Source organism: Artibeus jamaicensis, unplaced genomic scaffold (genome assembly GCF_021234435.1).
Source record: "Artibeus jamaicensis isolate MK-2021 breed Jamaican fruit bat unplaced genomic scaffold, CSHL_Jam_final scaffold_461, whole genome shotgun sequence".
Lineage (NCBI taxonomy): Eukaryota > Metazoa > Chordata > Mammalia > Chiroptera > Phyllostomidae > Artibeus > Artibeus jamaicensis.
In genome coordinates, this window is record NW_026522045.1 from 7,023,863 (window position 1) to 7,048,156 (window position 24,294).

Sequence of the window (24,294 nt, forward strand, 5' to 3'; positions counted from 1 at the left end):
TTCAATTTTCTTGAATTTTTTGAGGCTCGTTTTGTGTCCTATCATGTGGTCTATCTTTGAAAATGTTCCATGTGCATTTGAAAAGAATGTGTATTTAGCTTCTTTGGGATGAAGGGCTCTATATATATCAGTTAAGTCCATTTCATCTAGGGTGTTGTTTAATGCCACAATATCTTTGTTGATAATTTGTTTGGAAGATCTGTCCATTTTTGATAGTGGGGTGTTAAAATCCCCTAGTATAATTGTGTTGCTGTCAATATCTTTCTTGAAGTCCTCTAAGATTTTCTTGATATATTTGGGTGCCCCTATGTTTGGTGCATATATGTGTACAATGTTAATGTCTTCTTGGTGGATTCTTCCCTTGAGTATAATGAAGTGACCTTCTGGGTCTCTCTTTATAGCCTTTTTTTGAAGTCTATTTTGTCTGATATGAAAATTGCTACCCCAGCTTTTTTTTCTTGTCCGTTTGCTTGGAAAACTTGTTTCCAGCCTTTCACTTTTAGTCTGTGATGGTCTTTTGTCCTGAGGTGAGTCTCTTCTAGGCAGCATATGTGTGGGTCATGCTTTCTTATCCATTGAGCTATTCTGTGTCTTTTGATTGGAAAATTTAATCCATTTACGTTTAAGGTTACTATTGATAGGTACTTATTCATTGCCATTTTTGTACCTGTGTTCCTCTCTTTCTCCCTCTTATCCTTCCTTCCCTTAAAGCAGTCCTTTTAGTATTTCTTGTAGAGCTGGTTTGGTGGAGGCATATTCTTTTAGACTTCTTTTGTCTTGGAAGCTCTTTATTTGGCCATCTATCTTGATTGAGAGCCTTGCTGGGTCAAATAGCCTTGGTTGTAGGCCTCTGGTTCTCATTACTTGAAATATTTCTTGCCATTCTCTTCTTGCTTGAAGTGTTTCCATTGAGAAGTCAGTAGCTAACCTTATTGGGGCTCCCTTGTATGTTATTTCTTTTTTCTCCCTTGCTGCCTTTAAGATTCTCTCTTTGTCTTGGAATTTTGCCATTTTGATGGTGATGTGTCTTGAAGTGGGCCTCCTTGGGTTCCTCTTGGTTGGGACTCTCTGTGATTCTTGGATTTGTGTGACTTTTTCTCTTATTAAATTAGGAAAATTTTCTCTCATTACTCGTTCAAATACGTTTTCTATCCCTTGTTCTTTTTCTTCTCCTTCTGGTATTCCTAGTATTCGGATATTATTACGTTTTATATTGTCTTGCATTTCTCTTAATCCCTCTTCATTCTCTGAGCCTCTTTTCCTTTTCTTGCTCTTTCTGTGAGATGCTTTCTACCTTGTCCTCCAACTCACTAATCCTATTCTCCGCTTCATCTATCCTACTTTGGAAACTTTCTAGTGTGTACTTCAATTGGGAAATTGTATTCTTCATTTCCTCTTGTCTCTTGCTGATAGTTTCCATTTCCTTTTTGATGTTTCTGTAGTTTGCAGAGAGATCATTATAGTTCCCCTGTAGTTTCTGGTAGTTCACTGTGAGCTCTTTGAACTTCGTAATAACCAGTGCTTTGAATTCACTATCTGATAGTTGATCAGCCTCTATTTCATCTAACATTTTTTCTGAAGTTTCTGCTTTTTCTTTCATTTGGGGATTGTTTCTTTGTCTTCCCATTGTTTGAGACTCTTCTTGTTAGTCTCTGCTTCCAAAATTGATCTGTTCTGAAACACTGGTTTTATGGTGTAAACTTCTGTGGTATGATCCTTGTGAAGTTCAGTGGTGCAGACTCCTTGAAGTTTCTTGATGTTCTTCATCTCCACCTACACTCACGCTGGTCCTCGCGCTGGTCCCTGCGTTGGTCACCTACCACTGCTGAATGTCCCGGCTCTAGTAGCCACCTCCTCAAGCACCCAGGCCCGTTACTACGGCAGTGGCACAGAGGCTGGGAATGTCCCGGCTCTCGTATCTGGCTCTCTCTACCGCCCAGGGCCGTCACAGGGGCTTGGAGTGTCCCGGTTTCCGTACCTGACTCCCCGGTGTCCAGTCCTGTCGCTATGGCAGTGGTACAGGATCTGCGAACGTCCCGGCTCCCATAGCTGGCTCCTCAGGGTCCAGGCCTGTCTCTATGGCGGCGTCACAGGGGTCTTAGGTGTCCCAGCTCCTGCAACTGACTCTTCCGTTGCCCAGGCCGGTAGCTATGGCATGGGTACAAGGGTATCCCTGCTCCGGTTCCTGATTCCTCTGTCTCCCAGGACCGTCAAAGGGGCTTGGAGTGTCCGGCTCCCGTACCTGACTCCCCGGCTCCCAGGCCTGTTGCTCTGGCGGCAGCACAGGGGCCGCGTGAGACCCAGCTCCAGTAGCTGACTCTGCCGCCGTCTGGTGTTTCAGTGTCGGTCACAGTCTCTGGTCTTTTAATTTCATAAATGCTGGGTAACCGATGGTTTATTGTGCTGTTTCTCTATAGATCTGCCAGGATTTTCACCCATGAGTACAGGAGCTAGTATCAGCTCCATCTTACTCCGTTGCCATCTTCCCAGCATCCTCCCGCCATATTTCTTTTTCTTTTTTTTTTTGCTTTTATAATATTGTTAAGACATATTTGTATATACATCTTTTTTCCAAATTTCTATTTCAGAAATGGGATAGATTCCTAGATTACTGAGCTAGATGGAAGGAACATTTTTAAAGCTCTTTTTAAAAAGATTTTATTTATTTATTTTTAGAGGGAGAGGGAGAGAGAGGGAAAGAAACATCCATGTGTCATTGCCTCTAATGCGCCCCCTACTGGGGACCTGACCTGCAACCCAGGCTTGTGCCCTGACTGGGAATGGAACCAGCTACCCTTTGGTTCACAGGCCGGCACTCAATCCACTGAGTCACACCAGCCAGGGCAAAGCTCTTGAGATACACACACACACACACACAAATAAAACCAATTGCTTTTCAAAAAATATGTCAATTTAATACTACCCCAAGTAGTGGATTAAAGTACTTCCTACCTTGTTTTTATCCACAATGCCTTTGGTAATAAAAAGGCATTATTTGCAAATTAAAAGGCAGTAGAATTAAAAACATATCTAATAGTAAAACATAGTATTTTTCTGTTTTGAATGATTGTCTCAAGTATGAGCTAGGTTTCATGCAATTGTTACTTTTTTTAATAAAGAAAAAGTGAAGAAAATTTTACCCTTTGCAACAGTATGGATGGACCTGGAGAATATTGTGCTAAGTGAAATAAGCCTGTTGGTTAAAGACCAATACTATATGATTTCACTTATGTGGAATCTAATGAACAAACTGATCTAACAAGCAAAACACAGACAGACTCATAGATGGAGAGCAGGCTGACAGCTAGTGGCAGGGGAGGTTAGAGGGTGGAGGGATTGAGCAAAAAAGGAAAAAGGACTCATGGACATGGACAACAGTGTGGTGTTTACTGGGGTGGGAGGATATAAGGGCACTACATGGTAATGGGAAAAATACATTAAAGATTAAATTTAAAAAAAAGAAAAAGGCTTCTAAGAATACCCAGAACCCTTTTATATCTGTTATAAAGTCATGGATCTGGAAAACTGAGGAACATACTGATTTTGCCCTAAGGTAAGAATGTAAAACCAATAGTTAACCAAGTCTGCAAAATTCCTGACTCCCTTGTTAGTGATCTGAACATAAGATTATTAAATATGGCATAGTTTTTTTAAGTTATTATTACACACAGAGGGAAATACACATTTCTATCAAAGTTTTGCAAGCTGAAAATGAATTCTCATTAAAAACAATTATCTAACAACTTTCCCTAGGACTTAATGTTGAACAGGTAAGTGAATTAAGGTTAAAAAATGTCATATGCAATTTGAAGACACGAGCAAAAATAATTTCCCCAGCACACAATGTAGATACAATCTACCTGTGTCCAGGATAGAACTTACGATTGCTTTTCATGGCTGCTTTTTTATAATGTCTTATTGTGTGATGTTGGCAATTTGGTGAATTCTACTATGTTTATTGATTTTTTTAATGATACTTCCTATCTAGCAAGCATGTGATGAAACTAGGCAATATAACAAGGTATATCCTTGGATTCTTAGATGAATTTTATAATTTGCCTATGTATAAAAGTTTGTTGAAATCTGCTTTTATATTTACTGAACTATAAAAGCTTAGAGTGTACAGTCTGTGTGTGTTTCAATGATTTAAAATTAGCTCAATGGAAAAGGTGCCATAGAATTTGCTGGGTTGCCTGAATTTTGTAAATTAAGGACTTTGGAATTAAGGACAGTCATACAAAATAAGAGGAATTAAAAAATGAAATGTTCAATTCAAGAAAAAACTGGATTTAATGATGAGAAACAACTGACTTATAGGTAAATAATAGGTTTTTCTTCAGAAAGTCATTATTTCAGTATTGTATTACTATTGGATATACTAAGTCATTATTTTAAGGATTAATTCTCTATGCTACTGCCAAAACTGAAAATCTATAGCTTTGAAGATTTTTAAGACCCAAAAGAAAAAAATTATAATCCTGTTACAAATATTACAGATGGAAGGTTAATATCCTTAATGCATAAAGAAGTCTTTACAAAATCAATAAGAAAACATTAACACAGAGAAAAATGCTGTAGCAAAACAGCTAATAAATATTTTAAATTTTGATCCTGTCAGTAATAAAAAATTAATAGAAAAATGTTTTTCTCCCACCCTCAAGCAAAAATTTTAAAAACGAAAATTCCAGCCTTGGGTGGTGTGGCTCAATGGATTGAATGCTGTACTGTGAACCAGAGGGTTGCCAGTTTGATTCCCAGTCAGGGCAAATGCCTGGGTTGCAGGCCAGGTTCCCAGTAGGGGGCATGTGAGAGGGAACCACACATTAATGTTTCTCTTCCTTTCTTTCTCCTTCCATTCTGCATTCTCTAAAAATAAAGAAATAAAATCTTTTTTTTTTACTTTTTTTATTGGTGTTCAAATACAGTTGTCTCCATTTTCCCACCACCACTTTCCCATGTCCTACCCATGCCCACCTCCTAACCTCAATCCCACCCCCCTTGGCTCCATCCATGGGTCGGTTCCTCATATGTGTTTATTTATGTCCCTTTCCCTTCTTTCCCACATTATTTCTCTCTCCCCTCCCCTCTGGTTACTATTCATTTATTTGTCAATTTCAATGTCTCTGGCTATATTTTGCTTGCCAGTTTATTTGGTTAATTAGGTGAGATCATATGGTGTTTGCCTTTCACTGCCTGGCTTATTTCACTTAGCATAATGCTTTCCAGTTCTATCCATGTTGTTGCAAAGGGTAGAAGCTCCTTCTTTCTTTCTGTTGCATAGTATTCCATTGTGTAAATATACCATAGTTTTGGGATCCATTCATTTACTGATGGGCACCTAGGCTGCTTCCAGCACTTGGCTATTGTAAATTGTGTTGCTATGAACATTGGGGTGCATAGATTCTTTTGAATTAGTGTTTCAGGATTCTTAGGGTACAAACCCAGCAGTGGAATTGCTGGGTCAAAAGGCAGTACCATTTTTAGCATTTTGAGGAAATTCCATACTGTTTTCCACAGTGACTGCACCATTCTGCATTCCCACCAACAGTGACTAGTGTTCTCTTTTCTGCACAACCCCACCAGCACTTATTGTTTGTTGATTTGTTTATTATGGCCATTGTGACACGTGTGAAATGATATCTCACTGTGGTTTTAACTTGCATCTCTCTGATGACTAGTGATGCTGAGCATCCTTTCATATGTCTCTGGGCCCTCTGTATGCCCTCCTTGGAGAAGTGTCTGTTCAGGTCCTTGGTCCATTTTTTAGTTGTTTTGTTTGTCTTCCTGGAGTGGAATTGTATGATTACTTTATATATTTTGGATCTCAAACCCTTGTCCAAGGTATCATTGGCAAATATATTTCCCCATAGAATTGTTCACTTTTCATTTTGCTAATGTTTTCTTTAGCTGTGCCAAAGCTATTTTCATGAAGTCCCATTTGTTTATTCTTTCCTTTATGTCCCTTGGTATAAGGGACATACTGGTGAAAATATTGCTGTGTGGAATATCTGAGATTTTCCTGCCTATATCTCCTCTAGGACTTTTATGGTACCATGACTTACATTTAAGTCTTTTATTCATCTCTAGTTTATTTTTATGTATGGTGTAAGTTGGAGCTCGAGTTTTATTTTCTTGCTTGTAGATGTCTACCATCTCCAAACGATATTTTGATTCTGCACACTTTGTTGAATATTAATTGACCATAGGGACTTGGGTTTATTTCTGGGATCTCTATTTTGTTCCACTGATCTATGCACCTGTTCTTATGTCAGAACCAGACTGTTTTGATTACTATGGCCTTGTAATATAGTTTGATGTCAGGAATGGTGATTCCAACTACTTTGTTCTTCTTCCTCAAAATTGCTGCAGCTATTCAGGGTTGTTTATGTTTCTGTATAATTTCTTTTTATGGAAAAGTGTTTGTTCTGTATCTGTGAAATATGTCATTGGTATTTTCATAGGGATTGTGTTGAATCTGTAAATTGCTTGGGTATTAGAGACATTTTAATGATGTTAAATCTTCCAATCTCTGAGCATCATATATGCTTCCATTTATTTGTGTCTTCCTTAATTTCTTTCTTCATTGGTCTTAATTTTCTGAGTATAGGTCTTTCATCTCCTTGGTTAGGTTTATTCCAAGGTATTTTATTTTTCTTGTTGCTGTAGCAAGTGTGATTTTCCCCCTGATTTCTGTTTCTGATATTTCATTCTTGCTGTAAAAAAAAGCTTTCGATTTCTGAATATTGACTTTGGATCCCACTGTTTTGCCAGATTCACTTACTAGATCAAGTGGTTTTTTGGTGGAGTCTATAGGGTTTTCTATGTATACTATCATGGCATCTGCAAACAATGACACTTTTACTTCCTCCTTTCCAAATTAAATGCCTTTTATTTCTTTTTTTGGGGGTCTGGTTTCTGTAGCTAGGACTTCCAATACTTTGTTGAATAGAAGTGGTGAAAACAGACATCCTTGTTTTGTTCCTGATCTTAGAAGGAAAAGTTTTAGTTTTTGCCCATTGAGTATGATGTTGGCTGTAGGTCTCTCATATATAGCCTTTGTTATATTGAGGAATGCTCCCTCTACTCCCACTTTCCTGAATACTTTTATCATAAATGGGTGTTGTACCTTCTCAAATGCTTTTTCTGCATCTGTTGATATGATCATGTGAGTTTTGTGTTTCCTTTTGTTTATGTGATATATTACGTTTATTTATTTGTGAATATTTTACTATCTTTTCATCCCTGGGATGAATTGCACTTGATCATGGTGTATGATCTGTTTAATGTATTGCTGAATGCGGTTTGTCGATATTTTGTTGAGGATTTTAGTGTCTATGTTCATTAGCGATACTGGCCTATAGTTTTCTTTCTTTTTTGTGTGTCTTTACCTTGTTTTGGGATTAGGATGATGCTGGCTTCATAAAAAGAGTTTGGGTGTCATCCCTCTTCTTGGATTTTTTGAAAAGTCTGTGAAGGATAGGGGTTAGCTTTTCCTTAAATATTTTGTAAAATTCTCCTGTGAAACTGTCCAGTCCAGGGCTTTTGTGTCCTGGGAGTTTTTCATTACTGCTTTGATGTCATCAGCTGTTATTGGTCTCTTCAGGCTTTGTGCTGCTTCTTTCAGTTTTGGAAGATTATATTTTTTAGAAATTTGTCCATTTCACCTAGGTTTTCAAATTTCTTGGCATACAGTTCTCTGTAGTAATTTCTTACAATCCTTTGTATTTTTGTGATGTCAGTTGTAATTTCTCCTCTTTCATTTCTCATTGTGTTTATTTTGGTCCAGTAGCTTTTTTTCTTGATGAGTCTACTTAAAGGCTTGTCAGTTTTGTTTATCTTTTCAAAGAACCAGCTTCTGGGTTTATTGATCTTTGGTCTTCATGCTGTTTAATGCTCTGATCTTGGTTATTTCCTTCCTTCTACTTGCTTTGGGATGTCAAAAAATAAAGTATTTTTTAAAAAAGAGAAAAAGAAAATTCCACCCTTGACTAGGTGGCTCAATTAGTTGGAGCATCATTCTGTACACCAGAAGTTTGTGGGTTCAATTTCTGATTAAGGCACATGCCTACTTAGTTTCCGGGTTTGATTCCCAGTTGAGGTGAGTATGGGAAGCACTGGATCTGTTAAGTTTGTGGTGAAATGAGCACTCATATGCTGCTTTGGATATCTAGCCATATACCATGAAAAATAGAGACACTATTATTGAAGAAGGTACAAGATACAAGAAACATTTTACATATGGCAATGATGGCTCAGTTCCCTTCAAAGTAGGCACCTTGAGGCCTCACACAGTTCTCCCAATCACCATCACCTGCCCTGTCCTGTTTTCCTGAATCTCATTGACAGTCTAAAATCTCTTCTTTTTGAAAGGTGACTTTAGTTTTGGGAAAAGCCAGAAGTTGCAGGGTGCCCAATCTGGGCTGCAGGGGGGCTGAGTCATCTGGGTGATTTGATGTTTCGCAAAAAAACTCTGCATGAAATGTGATGCATGAATGGGTGCATTGTCTTGATGAAGCTGCCAATCACCAGTTGCCCATAGCTGTGGCCTTCTGAATTATCCAAATAGTTTTTGTGGTGGAATGTTCAAGCTTAAGGCAAAATCTGATGCAGATTCACTGCTTTACTCACTCAGTCATTTTGAATGCAACAGCCACACAGTGCACATGCTCACTCAATGGTGTCTACAGCCCCCACTGACTAGTACAGTGAAGTCGTCATTGTTCACACATGTGCACTCTAGTCCACTCTCCTTGGATGCCAGGTTATGTCATATCGCACAAACCGTTCTTGTTATATTAGTAATGGCTGGACTTTTCTGGATAGACCTTGTATATGTTTCGTTTGTAGATAAAGGTTTTACTTTATCCTTCATTTAAATACTTTTTTTTAACATACTATATACCAAATTTTCTCAGACAGAGTAGGGAGAATAGTATAATTAACCAGATATACCCATTGCCCAGGTTCAGCAGTTATTCACATATGGCAGTGTGCTTTCTTGATATTCATACTGATTTATCAACCTTATGTTGAGACAAATCCCAGACATATTTCATTCATAAATATTTTACAATAATATGTAGTTGTACAAGATAAGGGCTCCCAGCATGGCTCAGTGGGGTTGGTCATCACCCTGCAAAACAATAGGCCCTCAGTTTGATTCCTGGTCATAGCACATGCCTGGTTTGCGGGCTAGGTTCTCAGTGGGGGGTGTGCAATAGGTAAGTGATCCATTGATGTGTCTCTCTCAAATCAATGTTTCTCTCCCTTCTTGTCTCCTTTACCTTCTCCTTTCTCTAAAAATAAATAAAATCTTTAAAATATAAGTTATAATCACAATATCATTATCTTACCTAAAATATACTGCCATTCTTCATAAATGTTATAAATATGTTATTAGTATCTTTCAATTGGGTGAATTCTGTAATTCCTGTTGTGATTTCTTTTGTGTTCTGTTTTTAAGGTGGAACTTAACTTCTTGTGGAACAAGTGTTGCCAGCTCAGAATGCAGTGAGGAGCTGTTTTCATCAGTTTCTGTTGGAGATCAAGATGATTGCTATTCCTTATTAGATGATCAAGACTTCACTTCTTTTGATTTATTCCCTGAGGGGAGTGTGTGCAGTGATGTCTCTTCCTCTATTAGCACATACTGGGATTGGTCGGACAGCGAGTTTGAATGGCAGGTAGATTTTGTTTTCCTTATATTGCCATCGTTACTTCCTAAGTAGCGTGGATTTCTATTTTGGTATTTTTATCTCTGTCTCAAAGCAAAATTCTCTAGTATTTATCCATTCCTACAGATACTCTGACATTAAGAATTAGATGAAGTATGTAGCCTTTATTTCTGCTAATGTATCCTTTAGGCTTCTGATGCTAATATTCTTTTGTAGATTTTCAAGTAACTTAATGCTTGTAAAATGTTCCAATTATTATGTATCATCAGTACCTTCCTATGTATGCATGAATCTAAGGAAATTTACTCTTTCTACATTATGATAAATAGCTTTTCATGTCCTTATAGGCACAGTATCCTTATGTCAGGGTCACTTTAACATCACAAACCACTACTATAAATACATAAATTTGAGTTCTGATATCAGAAATATCATTTCTCATTTTGTATTCTCTTTGTGTGTAGAGGTGTTTTTCTGCTGATAGTGTTTTTTCTTCTTGTGATATGCATATCACATAAAATGGCTTTATGGCAAATTGTGTGGAAATGCTGCCTGATAATGAATGCAATCTATCAGAAAACATAGATTGTGTTATTGCAACATCCATTTTCTGATTGTAAAAGTAACATTTAAAGAAGCTTTCCTGGGACTTCCGCCAAGATGGAGGCGTAGGTGGAAACACCTTGTGTCCGCGTACAACCAAATCTAAAAACAACAAAGTTTTAACAACAATAAATGCAACCAAACCATACAGAAAATCGACAATACAGAGTCCGAAAACAATGAAATGCTCGGCTAAACCGGTAAGAGGGGCAAAGCCAGCAGAGGAGCAGGTTGGCCAAAAAGATCCCCTACTGGGGTGGTGCGCAAGCAGCCGAAGGTGCGGATCCCAGGTGCAGGCTAGCTACGGGTGGACACAGGGAAGAGGCGTGGCTGGCTGTCTGCAGTCGGTCGAGCATTTGCGTGCAGATAAACCAGTCAAGAGATGAGCATTGAGACAGACCGCACAGGTCCTGGTGCAGGGCCGCGGGGATAAATAGGCGGGAGCTAGCAGTGGGATGGACTGGGAGAGGGGAGAGGACCGCCATTGCTCCCTCTCTGACCCTGCCCCCACATACAGCAACACAAATCAGCAACCTGGGTGGCCCCGCCCTGGTAAACAACTAAGGCTCCACTCCTCATACGTAACAGGCACAAACAGATCAAAGCATGGCTCAAGAACAACTCAGAGCCCCAGAGCCGATAAATCTAAGTGATGAAGAAACAGCCAAACTTTCAGATGCACAGTTCAAAACACTGGTGATCAGGATGCTCACAGAACTGGTTGATTTTAGTCACAAGTTAGAGGAACATATGAAGGCTAAACTAATTGAAATGAATGGTAATGCACAGGAAACCAATAGTAATGGAAAGGAAATTGGGACTCAAATCAAGGGAGTAGACCAGAAGGAAGGAAAAAAAAATGACCAAACAGAAAAGAATGAAGAAACAAGAATTCAAAAAAAATGAGGGGAGGCTTAGGAACCTCCAGGACATCTTTAAACTTTCCAACATTTGAATTATAGGGGTACCAGAAGGGGAAGAAGAACAGTCATGAGTGGAAACCTTATTTTAACAAATAATAAAAGAGAACTTCCCCGTTCTGGCAAAGGAAATAGACTTCCAGGAAATCCAGGAAGCTCAGAGAGTCCCAAAGAAGTAGGACCCAAGAAGGAACACACCAAGGCACGTCATCATCACATTAGCCAAGATTAAAATGAGAGAATCCTAGAAGTAGCAAGAGCTAACGGGACAGTCACCTACAAAGGAGTTCCCATCAGACTGTCAGTGGATTTCTCAAGAGAGACCTTACAGGCAAGAAGGGGCTGGAAAGAGGTATTCCAAGTCATGAAATCTAAAGACCTACAACCAAGATTGCTCTATCCAGCAAAACTTTCATTTAGAATGGAAGGACAGATAAAGTGCTTCTCAGATAAGACCAAATTCAAGGAGTTCATCATCACCAAGCCCTTATTATATGAAATGTTAAAGGGACTTACCTAAGAAAAAGAAGATAAAAAAGATGAAGTGAAAGGACAGCAGACTCACAGTTATCAACAACCACACCTAAAACAAAAGCAAATTAAGAGAACAGCTAGATCAGGTGTGAACCATACAAATGAAGATCACATGGAGGATTAGCAACGGGAGTGGGAGAAGGAGAAGAGGGGAGAAGGTACAAAAATAAGTAGCATAGACAGTAGATAGAAAATAGATAGGGGGGAGGGTAAGAATAGTAGGGGAAATACAGAAGCTAAAGAACTTGAGACACATGTTCATGAACTAAAGGTGGGGAAATGGTGGGGGAGGGGTGTGCAGGGTGGAGGGTAACGGAGGGGGGAATAGAACAACTGTAATGGCATATTCAATAAAAAAAAAGGAAAAAAGAGAAGCTTTCCTGTATTTAGCAAATGTTATAGTCAACAAATATGTGAATGCTTGATGTCTTTGAGAGCCATCACAATACTTAAAGTTATATTCCAAAAAGAAACTAAATATTACTTTATTTTAAACAATTTTCAGTTAAAATAATCTAGAATGAAATAAAATGAAAACTAAGATTTTCCAGGCCCCACTGCTGTGATTAGCATTCTTGCAGATATAAGTACGTTTGCATAGCACTAAGTCATACTTCAGCCACTGTTTGGCCCTGTGCTTCTTTCAAGTAATATATCTCATTTATTCTGATAGCCATATCATAAGTTCTCTAATAATATTTATTTAGATTGGTTTAAGTTTTTTCTTATTATAAACAATGTTACACTGAAATTTAAGAGGTTTAAAGAGGAAATAAATAATTCATTTTATGTTAAACACAATCATAAATAGTTTATTATCTATATTTTTATGTTATACATTCAAAGGTTTCCCTTTTATGTGTAAATATTGGGATAAAATTATATTTTTTAAAATTTAAAACACTGAGATAAAATTCAACATTTAAATAATTTTATAGTGCGCTATTCAGCAATTTTTAATAAATTCATAATGCTGTGCATCTATCACTACTAATTCCAGGACATTTCCATCACCTCAAAAAGAAATTCATGCCTGTTAAGAGACAGTCTCAATATCCCCACACCGATTACCTAGCAATCACTGATCTGTTTTATCTATGGATTTTCCTTTCTGGACATTTCATATAAATGGACTCATATGTAGCCTTTTGTTTTTGAATTAATTTACTGTGTGTTTCCAAGGTTCATCCCTGTGGTAGCATGTAACAGTAGTCCATTCCTGTCTTAGCTCAAGTTACTATAACAAATACCATAGTCTGGGTGGCTTAAACAACAAACATTCATTTCTACAGTACTGGAGGCTGGAAGTCTGAGATGAGAATGCCAGCATGGTCAGGTTCTAGTGAGGGCCCTCTTCTGGTTTGCAGATGGCTGTCTTTTGCTGTATCTTCATAGTGGGGGTTGAGGGGAGAGCTGTGATTTCTTTTTTTTTAATTTAGTTATTTTTTATCCCCTTATAAAGTCACCAGTCTCACCATGGGGCTCTACCCTCATGAATTATATAAACCTAGTTACCTTCCAAACCCCACCTTCAAATATCATCACATTGGGGTCTAGGGCTTCAAGATACAGTTTTTGAGGGGGAGGCATATACTCAGTCAATAGGAATTTTCTTCCAAGGCTGAATATTCCATTGATTGTATGGATACACTACATTTTGTTTGTTCATTTGTCAACTGATAGACATTTGAGTTGTTTCCACTTTGGGGCTGCTATGAACATTCAGGTATAATTTATTATATGGTTGTGTATTTTGAATTCTCTTAGATATACACGAGGACTGGAATTGCTGGGTCATGTGATAACTTTAATGTTTAACTTTTTGAGGAACTGACAAAATATTTTCCGAAGTAGCTGTATACAATTTTACATTTCTACAAGTGATACAATCATACCCCACTTAACAGGGATAAGTTTTGAGAAATACATTGTTAGGTGATTTTATCATGTGGACATTATAGAGTGCACTTACACTAAACCTAGATGTTATAGCCTACCACATACCCAGGCTGTATGGTGTGGCACTTTCCTCCTATGCTACAAGCCTGTACAGTGTGTTACTTTATAAAAACACAGATTATATCCACTATAGTGAAAATGATATAATCAAAAGGTGTGGTAAACAAGATGTATGAGGCTGCTGCCAGAGTAATATGACACACTCTTTTACAGAAAACTTTAAAAAAATCCTCACATGAGGATATGTTTATTGATTTTAGAGTGGTGGAGGCAGGGAGAGAAACACTGATTGTTGCCTCCTGTATGCCCCCTGATGGGATTGAACCTAAAACCTAGGTATGTACCCTGATGGGGAATCAAACGTGCAACCTTTTGGTGTATGGGATAACCCTCCAACCAACTGACTCACCTGGCCAGGGCTACAGCAAACTTTTTTAATGAGTAGAAAGTACACCATACAATAAAGCAATAAAAGTATAGTATAGTAAGTACATAAAACAGTAACACAGTCATTTATTATCAAATATTCTATACCATACATAATTCTGTGTGCTATATTTTTATACCAGTGGAAGTGCAATAGGTTTGTTGCCATTAGCATCACAATCAACACAAGAATAATGTGTTGTGCTTTGATGTTATTACTGCTAAGACATCACTAGGCAATAGGAATTTTTCAATTCCCATTATAATCTCATGGGACCACCTTCATGTATGTGGTCTGTTGTTGACTGAAAGTAATGCAGTGTATGACTGTGTGAAAGTTACGATTTCTCCCCATTCTTGGAGACAGCACTTTGTATTGTCTCTTTTGGTATAGCCATCCTACTGCTTGTAAAGTGGTATGTCATTGAGCTTTTGATTTGCATTTCCTTAATGACAAATGATGTTGAGCATCCTTTCATGTGTTAATTGGCTATTTTGTACATCCTTGGAAAAAATATCTGTTCAACCCTCTGCCCATTTTAAGTTGTATTATTCATCTTTTATTGTTGAATCGTAAGAGTTCTTTATATCGTATGGCTACTAGACCCTTATTGTATATAGGATTTGCAGAAATGTTTCCCATTCTGTGCATTGTCTTTTCACCTGATAGTATCTATTCACTTGGTAAATGTCCCTTGACACACAAAAAAAGTTTTAAACTTTTTTATTGAATTTATTGGGGTGATATTGATTAATAAAACCATGCAGATTTATTTAGGTGTTAGATCCATTTTTACTTACTTTTTGTATATGGTGTAACATAGGGGTCCAAATTCATTCTTTTGCATGTAGATGTCCATTTGTCCCAGCACCGTTTGTTGAAAAGGCTATATTCTTTCCTTGTCAAATGGTTTTGGTACCTTTGTGGAAAATGAATTGGTCACAGATGTATCGGTTTAGTTCTGGACTCTCAGTTCTATTCAATTGAGATATACTTCTATATATCCTGATGCCAGTACTATATATACTGTTTTTAATTTCCCTGGCTTTGTAGTAAGGTTTGAAATCAGGAAGTGTGAGTTTTCCCACTTTGTTGTTCTTTAGCAAGATTGTTTTAACTATTTGGGATCCCTTTTGTACTTCTTATGAATATTAGGATTAGATTGTCCATTTCTGCAAAAAAGGCAGTCTGAATTTTGATAGGAATTGTATTGAATCTATAGATTGATTTGGGGAGTATTGCCATCGTAACAGTGTTAAATATTCTAGTCTATGGACATGGGATGGAATGTCTTTATTTATTTAGGTCCTCTTTAGTTTCTTTCAGTGATGTTTTGTAGTTTTCAGTGTCCAAGTCTTGTATTTCCATGGCTCAGTTTATTCCTAAATATTTCATTAGTTTGCTGCAGTTGTAAATCCTGCAACTTTGCTGAACTTACTTGTTAGCTTTAATGGTTTATTTTTTTCTCTATGGATACTTTAGGATTTTCTGTATTTAAGATCATGTCATCTGTGGATAGAGATAGTTTTTCTTCTTTCTTTCAAATCTGGATAGGTTTTTTTTCTTGCTTGATTGCCCTGGCTAGATCTCTAGTACATTGTTGAATAGAAGTGGCAAAAGCAGGTATCCTTTTCTTTTTTCTAATCTTAGGAGAAAAGCTTTCAGTCATTTTTCTCACCATTGAATACAGTGTTAGCTGTAGACTTTTCATAAATGCCCTTTAACATTTTGAGAGATTTCCCTTTTGTTCCTAGTTTGTTCAGTGTTTTTATCTGACAGGGTATTAGATTTTTTCTAATGTTATTTCACATCTCTAGAGATAATTATACAGTTTCTCTCCTTCATTTTGTTAATATAATATACAATATTGAGTGATTTTTGTATGACTTACCTTGCATTCCTGGAATTAATCCTAATTGATCATGGTATATAAACCTTTAAATATGCTTCTGGGTGTTGGTTTTAGTATTTCATTGAGGATTTTTACATTCGTATTCATAAGGGATATTGGTCTATAGTTTTCTTCTTTTTTAAAAGGTTTTATTTATTTACTATTAGAGAGAGGGGACGGGAGGGAGAAAGAGATGGAGAGAAACATCAAAGTGTGAGAGATACATTGATCGGTTGCCTCTCACATGCCCCCCAACTGGGGACCTGGCCCACAGCTCAGGCATGACTGGGAGTTGAACCAGCGACCTTTTGGTTTCACAGGCCAGTGGTCAGTCCACTGAACCACACCAGCTAGGGCAGGGCTGAAGTTTTCTTGTGATTGTATGGCTTTGGCCTCATAAAATGAGTTATGAAGTGTCCCTAATAAGATTTTCTCATATAACATATACATTTTTTTCATGATCTTCATAATGGCTCTTTTAACAATTACATAATATTCCTGGTACTAGAGGTGCCAGAACTTGTGAAACCATTCCCCTCTGTACATGTGTTTAATTATGTTTCTATTAAAGTTAACACAGAAGTGGGCATCTATGTGTGGGTACCTTTTTATTCTTCAGTGCTTCATTTTTAAAAATTACATTTTATTGATTATGCTAGTATAGGTGTCCTAATCAGATTTTTCCCCTCTTTGCCCCCCTCCACCAAGATTTCCCTACTCCTTCTATCTCCCCACCATTGTCCATGTTCATGGGTTGTGTGTATAAGTTCTCTGGTTACTCCATTTCCTATCCTGTGTTTCCAGGTCTTTATATCCCCATGTCTATTCTGTAACTACCTATATATCCTTCTTAATCCCCTCTCCTCTTCACCCATTCACCTCCTCCCCCATCCCATCTGGCAGCCTTCTGGTAACTAACTTCTTTTCTCTTGCTTTTAAGAGTCTTTTTAAAAAATCTTTAACCTTTGGCCTTTTAATAATGATGTCTCTTGGAGTAGGCCTCTTTGCATCCATGATAATTGGGACTCTGTGCTTCCTGGACTTGAATGTCTATGTCATTCACCAAATTAGGGAAGTTTTCTTTCACTGTTTTTTCAGATAGATTTCCAATTACTTGCTCTTTCTCTTCTCCTTCTGGCACCCCTATGAGGCAAATATTGGACCTCTAAAGTTGTCCAAGAAGCTGTTTATACCATCCTCAAATTTTGGACCCTTTTCTTCTTTTTTTGCATGGTTGTTTTTTGCTTTCTTGTGGTACAAATCATTGATTTGACTCTTGGCTTCATCCATTCTACTGTAGTTCCCCTGCAAATTGTTCTGTTTTATTTAAAGATTTTTATTTCTTTGTTTTTAGAGAAAGGGGAAGGGAGGGAGAAAGAAAAGGAGAGAGATATCAAAGTGTGGTTGCCTCTTGCATGCCCGCAGCTGGGAACCTCGCCTACAACCAAGGCACGTGCCCTGACTGAGAATCAAACTGGTGACCTTTTGTTTTGCAGGCCCGTGCTCAGTCCACTGAGCCACACTAGCCAGGGCAATTGTTCTTTATTTCAATTTGTGTATCCTTCATTTCTGACTGGGTCTTTTCTTAAAAAAATATTTTATTGTTGTTCAAGTACAGTTGTCTTCATTTACTTCCCACCACTCCCCGCTTCCCCAACCATTTCCACGTCCCTCCCTTGCTTCCACCCCCTCTTGGTTTTGTCCTTGTGTCCTGAAAACCCTTCCCTCCTTCCTCCTCTTCCCTCCTTCCTCCCCTTCCCCCCCCCCCGCCACCTCCTCTTTGATTATTGCCAGATTGTTCTTAATTTCAATGCCTCTGGTTATATTTTGCTTCCTTGTTTGTTTTGTTGGTTAGGTTCCACTTAAAGGTAAGATCATATGGTATTTGTCCCTTTCTGCCTGGCTTATTTCACTTAGCATGATGCTCCCCAGTTCCATCCATGCTGACTCAAAGGGTAGGAGCTCCTTCTTTCTTTCTAATACATAGTATTCTATTATGTAAGTGTACCACAGTTTTTGGATCCATTCATTTACTGTTGGGCACCTAGGTTGCTTCCAGCCCTTGGCTATTGTAAATTGTGCTGCTATGAACATTGGGGTGCATAGGTTCTTTTGGATTGGTGTTTCAGGGTTCTTAGGGTATAACCTTAGCAGTGGAATTGCTGGGTCAAAAGGCAGGTCGATTTTTAGTTTTCTGAGATAATTCCAAACTGTTTTCCATAGTGGTTGTACCAGTCTGCAATCCCACCAACAATGGATTAGGGTCCCCTTTTCTCCACAGCCTGTCCAACACTTGTGTTTGTTAATTTGTTTATGATGGCCTTTCTTTCCTGTGTGAAGGGCTGTCTCAATGTGGTTTTAATTTGCATCTCTCTGATTGCTAGTAATGCTGATCATCTTTTTATATGTCTTTGGACCCTATGTATGTCCTCCTTGGAGAAGTGTCTGTTCAGGTACTCTGCATAATTTTTAATTGGGTTTTTTGTCTTCCTGGAGTGGAATTGTGTGTTCTTTGTATATTTTGGAGATTAAAACCTTGTCAGAGGTATCATTGGCAAATATATTTTCTTATATAATTGGTTCTTTTTTTTTTAATGCTATTCTCTTTAGCCATGCAAAAGCTTTTTATTTTGATGAGATCCCATTTGTTCTTACCTTTATGTTCCTTGATCTAGGAGACATATTGGTGAAAATATTGCTGAGAGGAATGTCTGAGATTTTCCTGCCTGTATCTCCTCTATGACATTTACAGTGTTACAGCTTATACTGAAGTCTTTCATCCACCTTGAATTTATTTTTGTGTGTGGTATAAGTTGGTGATGACATTTCACTTTTTTGCATGTAGCTGTCCAGATCTCCCAACACCATTTGTTGAGAAGGCTATTTTTATTCCATTTTATGCTTCTGCCCCCTTTGTCGAATATTGACTAGAGAAACTTGGGTTTATTTCTTGGCTCTCCATTCTGTTCCATTGGTCTATGTGTCTGTTCTTATGCCAGTACTAGGCTGTTTTTTTCTTTTTCTTTTTAAAGATTTTATTTATTTATTTTTAGAGAGAGGGGAAGGGAAGGAGAAAGAGAGGGAGAGAAACATCAATGTGTGGTTACCTCTCATGCGCCCCCATCTCGGGACCTGGCCTAAAACCTAGGCATGCAACTGGGAATCGAACTGGTGACCCTTTGGTTCACAGGCCTGTACTCTGTCCACTGTGCTACACCAGCCAGGGTGCAATGTTTATTCTTAGATTAGATACTGACAGAGAAAAAAATAGCTTCTAAGTAAATTATTTAGATAATTTATTCTATTTTAATGTGGACTATATATTAGATGACAGACCCATTATATCAATAATAGGACTGTCCTTAACAAATACACAAATATGTAAAAATAAATGGGTAAAAATTCTCCAAGTTACTCTCAAATAGTTTAGGAAATATATATGTATATATCCAGTTCTATAATTCTGTATATCTCTAATTCTATTTTTATTTAATTTATTTATTTTAATTATTGTTCAAGTATAGTTTTCTTTTACTCCCATCCCAGCCCACTGCCCCAGTGCTCCCCACCTCCCTCCCATTTCCACCCCCTTAGTTTTTGTCCATGTATCCTGTATACTTGTTCCTGTAAACCCTTCCCCTTTTCCCTTGAAATTCCCTCCCTTCTCCCCCCTGGACACTGTCAGCCTGTTCTCTATTTCAGTGTCTTTGGTTATAGTTTTCTTCCTTGTTTGTTTTGTTGTTTAGGTTCCTGTTAAAGTTGAGATCATATGGTATTTGTCTTTCACTGCCTGGCTCGTTTCACTCAGCATAATGCTTTCCAGTTCCATCCATGTTGTTGCAAAGGGTAGTAGCTCCTTTTTTCTCTCTGATGCATAGAATTCCATTGTGTAAATGTACCATGTTTTTTTGATCCATTCATCTACTGATGGGCACCTAGGTTGCTTTCAACACCTGGCTATTGTAAATTGTGTTGCTATGAACATTGGGGTACATAGGTTCTTTTGGAGTGGTGTTTCAGAGTTCTTAGGATAGAATCCTAGCGGTGGAATTGCCAGGTCAAAAACCAGATCCATTTTTAGTTTTCTGAGAAATTTCCATACTATTTTCCATAGTGGTTGTACCAGTTTGCAATCCCACCAATAGTGAACTAGGGTCCCCTTTTCCCCGCAACCTCTCCAACACTTGTTTGTTGCTTTGTTTATGGTAGCCATTCTGACTGGTGTAAAGTGGTATCTCATTGTGGTTTTAATGTGCATCTCTCTGATAGCTAGCGATATTGAGCATCTTTTCATGTGTCTGTGGATCCTCTGTATGTCCTCTTTGGAGAAATGTCTGTTGAAGTCCTTTGCCCACTTTTTAATTGGGTTGCTTGTCTTCTTAGTGTGGAGTCGTGTAAGTTCTTTGTATATTTTGTAGATTAAACCCTTGTCTGAGGTATCATTGGCAAATATGTTTTCCCATACAGTTGGTTCTCTTATTTTTTATTACTGTTTTCTTTAGCCATGCAGAAGCTTTTAATTTTGATGAGATCCCATTTGTTTATTCTTTCCTTTATGCCCCTTACTCTAGGGGACATATTAGTAGAAAGGTTGCTAAGTGATGAGATTTTCCTGCCTCTTCTAGGATGTTCTCCTCTAGGATTTTAATGGTGTCACGGCTTATATTTAAGTCTTTTATCCACCTTGAATTTATTTTTGTGTATGGTGTAAGTTGGTGCTCAAGTTTCATTTTTTTGCATGTAGCTGTCCAGCTCTTCCAACACCATTTTTTGAAGAGGCTATTTTTATTTCATTTTATATTGCTGCCTTCTTTGTTGAATATTAATTGACCATAGAGACTTGGGTTCATTTCTGGACTCCCTGTTCTGTTCCATTGGTCTGTGTACCTGTTTTTATGCCAGTACCAGACTGTTTTGATTACAGTGGCCTTGTAATACAGTTTGGTATCAGGTATTGTGATCCCTCCTACTTTGTTCTTCTTTTTAAAAACTGCTGCAGCTATTCAGGGCCATTTGTGATACCATATAAATTTTTGAAATGTTTGTCCTATATCTGTTAAATATGTCATGAGTATTTTAATAGGGATTGTGTTTTATCTATAAATTGCTTTGGGTAGTATGGACATTTTGATTATGTTAATTCTGATCCATGAACATGGTACATGCTTCCATTTGTTTGTGTCTTCCTTGATTTCTTTCTTCAGTGTTGTGTAGTTTTCTGAGTATAGGTCTTTTACCGCCTTGGTTAGGTTTATTCCTAGATACTTTATTTGTCTGATTGTTATATCAAATGGGATTTTTTGCCTGATTTGTTTCTGATATTTCATTGTGTATGAAAATGCCTTTGATTTATTAATATCGACTATGTATCCTGCTGTTTTGCCAAATTAATTTATTAGGTTGAATAATTTTTTGGTGGAGTCTATAGGATTTTCTATGAACACTATCATGTCATCTGCAAACAATGACAGTTTTGGTTACTCCTTTCCAATTTATCCTGCTCTGGTCCTCACTAAGTTCCTTGAGTATCCTTATAACCAGTGTTTTGAATGCTGCATCTGATAGATTGCTTGTCTCTATTTCATTTAGTTCTTTTTTTGAGTTTTGATCTGTTCTTTCATTTGGGCCACATTTCTTTGTCCCCTCATTTTGGCAACCTACCTGTGTTTTTTCTATGTATTGGGTAGAGCTGCTTTGACTCTGTGTCTTTGTAGTGTGGCCTAATGTAGTAAGTGTCCTGTAGGGTCCCGTGGCACAACCTTCTGTATCATCCAAGCTGAGTACTCAGGGTGTGCCCTTTTTGTGGGCTGAGTACACTCTTCTCTTGTAGTTGAGCCTTGGTTGCTGTTGTCAGATCAGTGGGAGGGATTTACCCAGGCCAGTCAGCTGCAGGGATTAGCTGTGATCACTGACCACCCACCTCTGCCCTCCATAGAGGATCGGCTGTGCAGGGGCAGGGTGGTGGGGCTCCAGTGTAGTCTGTAGCTGTCCACTGGGTGCGCTGGTCCTGGCGTTTCCCAGGTGGTGCAGGCCAAGGTCAGCACATACCTGTGTTTTCCCTGGCTCACCCTGCCTGAGCTGTAAAGCAGTCAGAGAGGGCTGCTACTTGTGTTGGGCTTGGAAATTCCCGAGCAAAGCAGTTGTGAGTGTTACCTGACTGCTGTTAGGGCTCACTGAAGTCAGCTGTTGCTTGTTTGATAGAATTTATGAGCCAAGAGGAGTCATTCATATGGAAAAGCAGCATGGATGGGCCCATAAGTTGGGCGGGGTGGACTCTCTGGGGATCTCCAAGATGGGACACACAGTGTTAGTCATGTTGATGGATTCTCAGATACGGCACCAGCCTACCAGTTCTGTGGGTGGAGGATTCAGCAAAGGGACAATGACCTGTGCTTATCCTGATGTCAGGCACTTCAGTTTCTCCCTTTATACCACTGGTACCTCTCAAGCTGCCATCCCTGGTGCTGGAGCTCAGAGAGAATGAGTCTGAGTAGGTGAGTTCATGTGTAGGTTCCCCAAGAGGAACTGCTTAGGGCTCCAGCAGCCTCTTCCACAGACTCAATACCCACTGTTTTCACAGCCAGAAGTTGTGGGGACTTAAATTTCCTGGCTCTGGAATTCCTGGCTGGGGGCCTGGTGTGGGTCAGGAACTCCTCCCTCCTGAGATATCCCTCCTGAAGTTTATCCACATGGCCAGCCTGGTCCATATCTGCATCCCTCCTACCAGTGCAGTGCAAATGGATATGTTCTTTTTTTTAAAAATTCTGTAGTTGTCAGACTTCTATTCAACTCTATTTCTGATGTTCCTTAGTGATGGTTGTTCTATATTTTAGTTGTAATTTTGATGTGGTTTTGCGAAGAGACGAACCATGTTTGCCTACGTTGCTATTTTGCCCGGAAGCCTAGTACTTCATTTTTAAAGCTTACACTGTACTTTACAATCAGAATACAAGGATTCTTAATAAAATGTAATTGGGGTTATTCAGAGAAACATTTTTCTGCTTATTTCATGTGATTTATTTAGAGTTCTTATAATGTTGCAAAGTGACAAGTATTTTTTAATCGCTGACCTTTTCAGTCATTTCATGAGGAGTTACAGTGGGGAACTGACCTCAGTCATTCATTGTTAATGTGCATGACTGACTAGAACACTGGAACAAAAATCAGGCCTGCCTCAGGAATGTGTTTTTCCACTTATGAAATTGGAGTACAGGTACTCTGTTGCCATGAATGTTTGCTAGTTAAATATGCTGGAAAGGTTTAAAATGCTCTCCTGTTTTTGTAGGACCTCCTAATAATGGCAGTAAATTACCCAAGAAGTTAATTACAAATTATGTGTTAGGATTAATATAGAGTAAAAATTGTTGACTGTAGTTTGAAAATTTGTGTTACTGCTCTTGTGATTAAAAACTGCATTTGTTTAAATCTTTTCAGCAGATGTTTCAGTTACTACTGAAGTAAATATAAATGATTCATAGATTCAGGGAATATAATACTAACTACTTAATAAGGCAAAATTTTCACCTTAGAGTGAAGTATCATCATAGTATGAGAAATAGCTTCAAAGCATTTTACTTTTTTTCTTTGATATATATAGTAGTCTTAGAACTTGAGAAATTATTTTATTGTTGAGCAGGAAAGCATAGAAAATTTAAAGAGTGAGTAATTCAGTTGTCATACTTGAAACCTAGAGATGCAATTCAAAATTATGTATCAGCTATCACAGAAATGAACTTACTCATAAAATTTTGCTGTGTACTGTAGAAAATACAGAAGAGATTTGATTTAATAATTCTCTCTGTGTCACAGTTACTGATTATAATATAAATATACTGGTTGTTGTTGCCTGTGGAAAATATGGGATCAGAATTATTAAGCATTTTATCCTGAAATACTTAATATATTATTAGTTATAAAATGGAAAATTGCTTGTCTAATGAATATACAGGAGCCCATACAATTAATTGCATTGTACATCTGCTGCTCTCATCCCATATCTCCAGTTGACTACTTTTGCACTTGGATGACCTTATTATTTAATGCTAACCTATTATCTGATGCTGAGTCCTTGATCAGTAATGAAATTTCCAATAGTGTTTCTGTGGGGAAAAATAGACTCTGCTTTGTGACATGTCTTAGAGTGTAGTGCAAAATGAGTATTATCATTTCAAAGGACACTTGTACTTGCCTCTTTCATTTTTTACTGTGAACTCTCCATATCCCAAATTGCATTCTTCTCTCATTCCAAAACCTTGCAAGGCAAGATGTCCTTGCATAGCCAGAAGC

General features: G+C 38.0%; 1 protein-coding gene across 6 annotated transcripts in view; it reads left to right on the plus strand.

Moving 5' to 3' along the window:
• The window catches only part of FAM199X (family with sequence similarity 199, X-linked), a 56,861-nt gene that overhangs the window by 15,265 nt on the left and 17,302 nt on the right, over nt 1–24,294 (plus strand). For all 6 annotated transcript variants that reach the window (XM_037141029.2, XM_053657519.1, XM_053657517.1 and 3 more), the window contains one exon: nt 9,464–9,683. In XM_037141029.2, the coding sequence (XP_036996924.1) occupies nt 9,464–9,683 (220 nt within the window). The remainder of the gene's footprint in view (nt 1–9,463; nt 9,684–24,294) is intronic.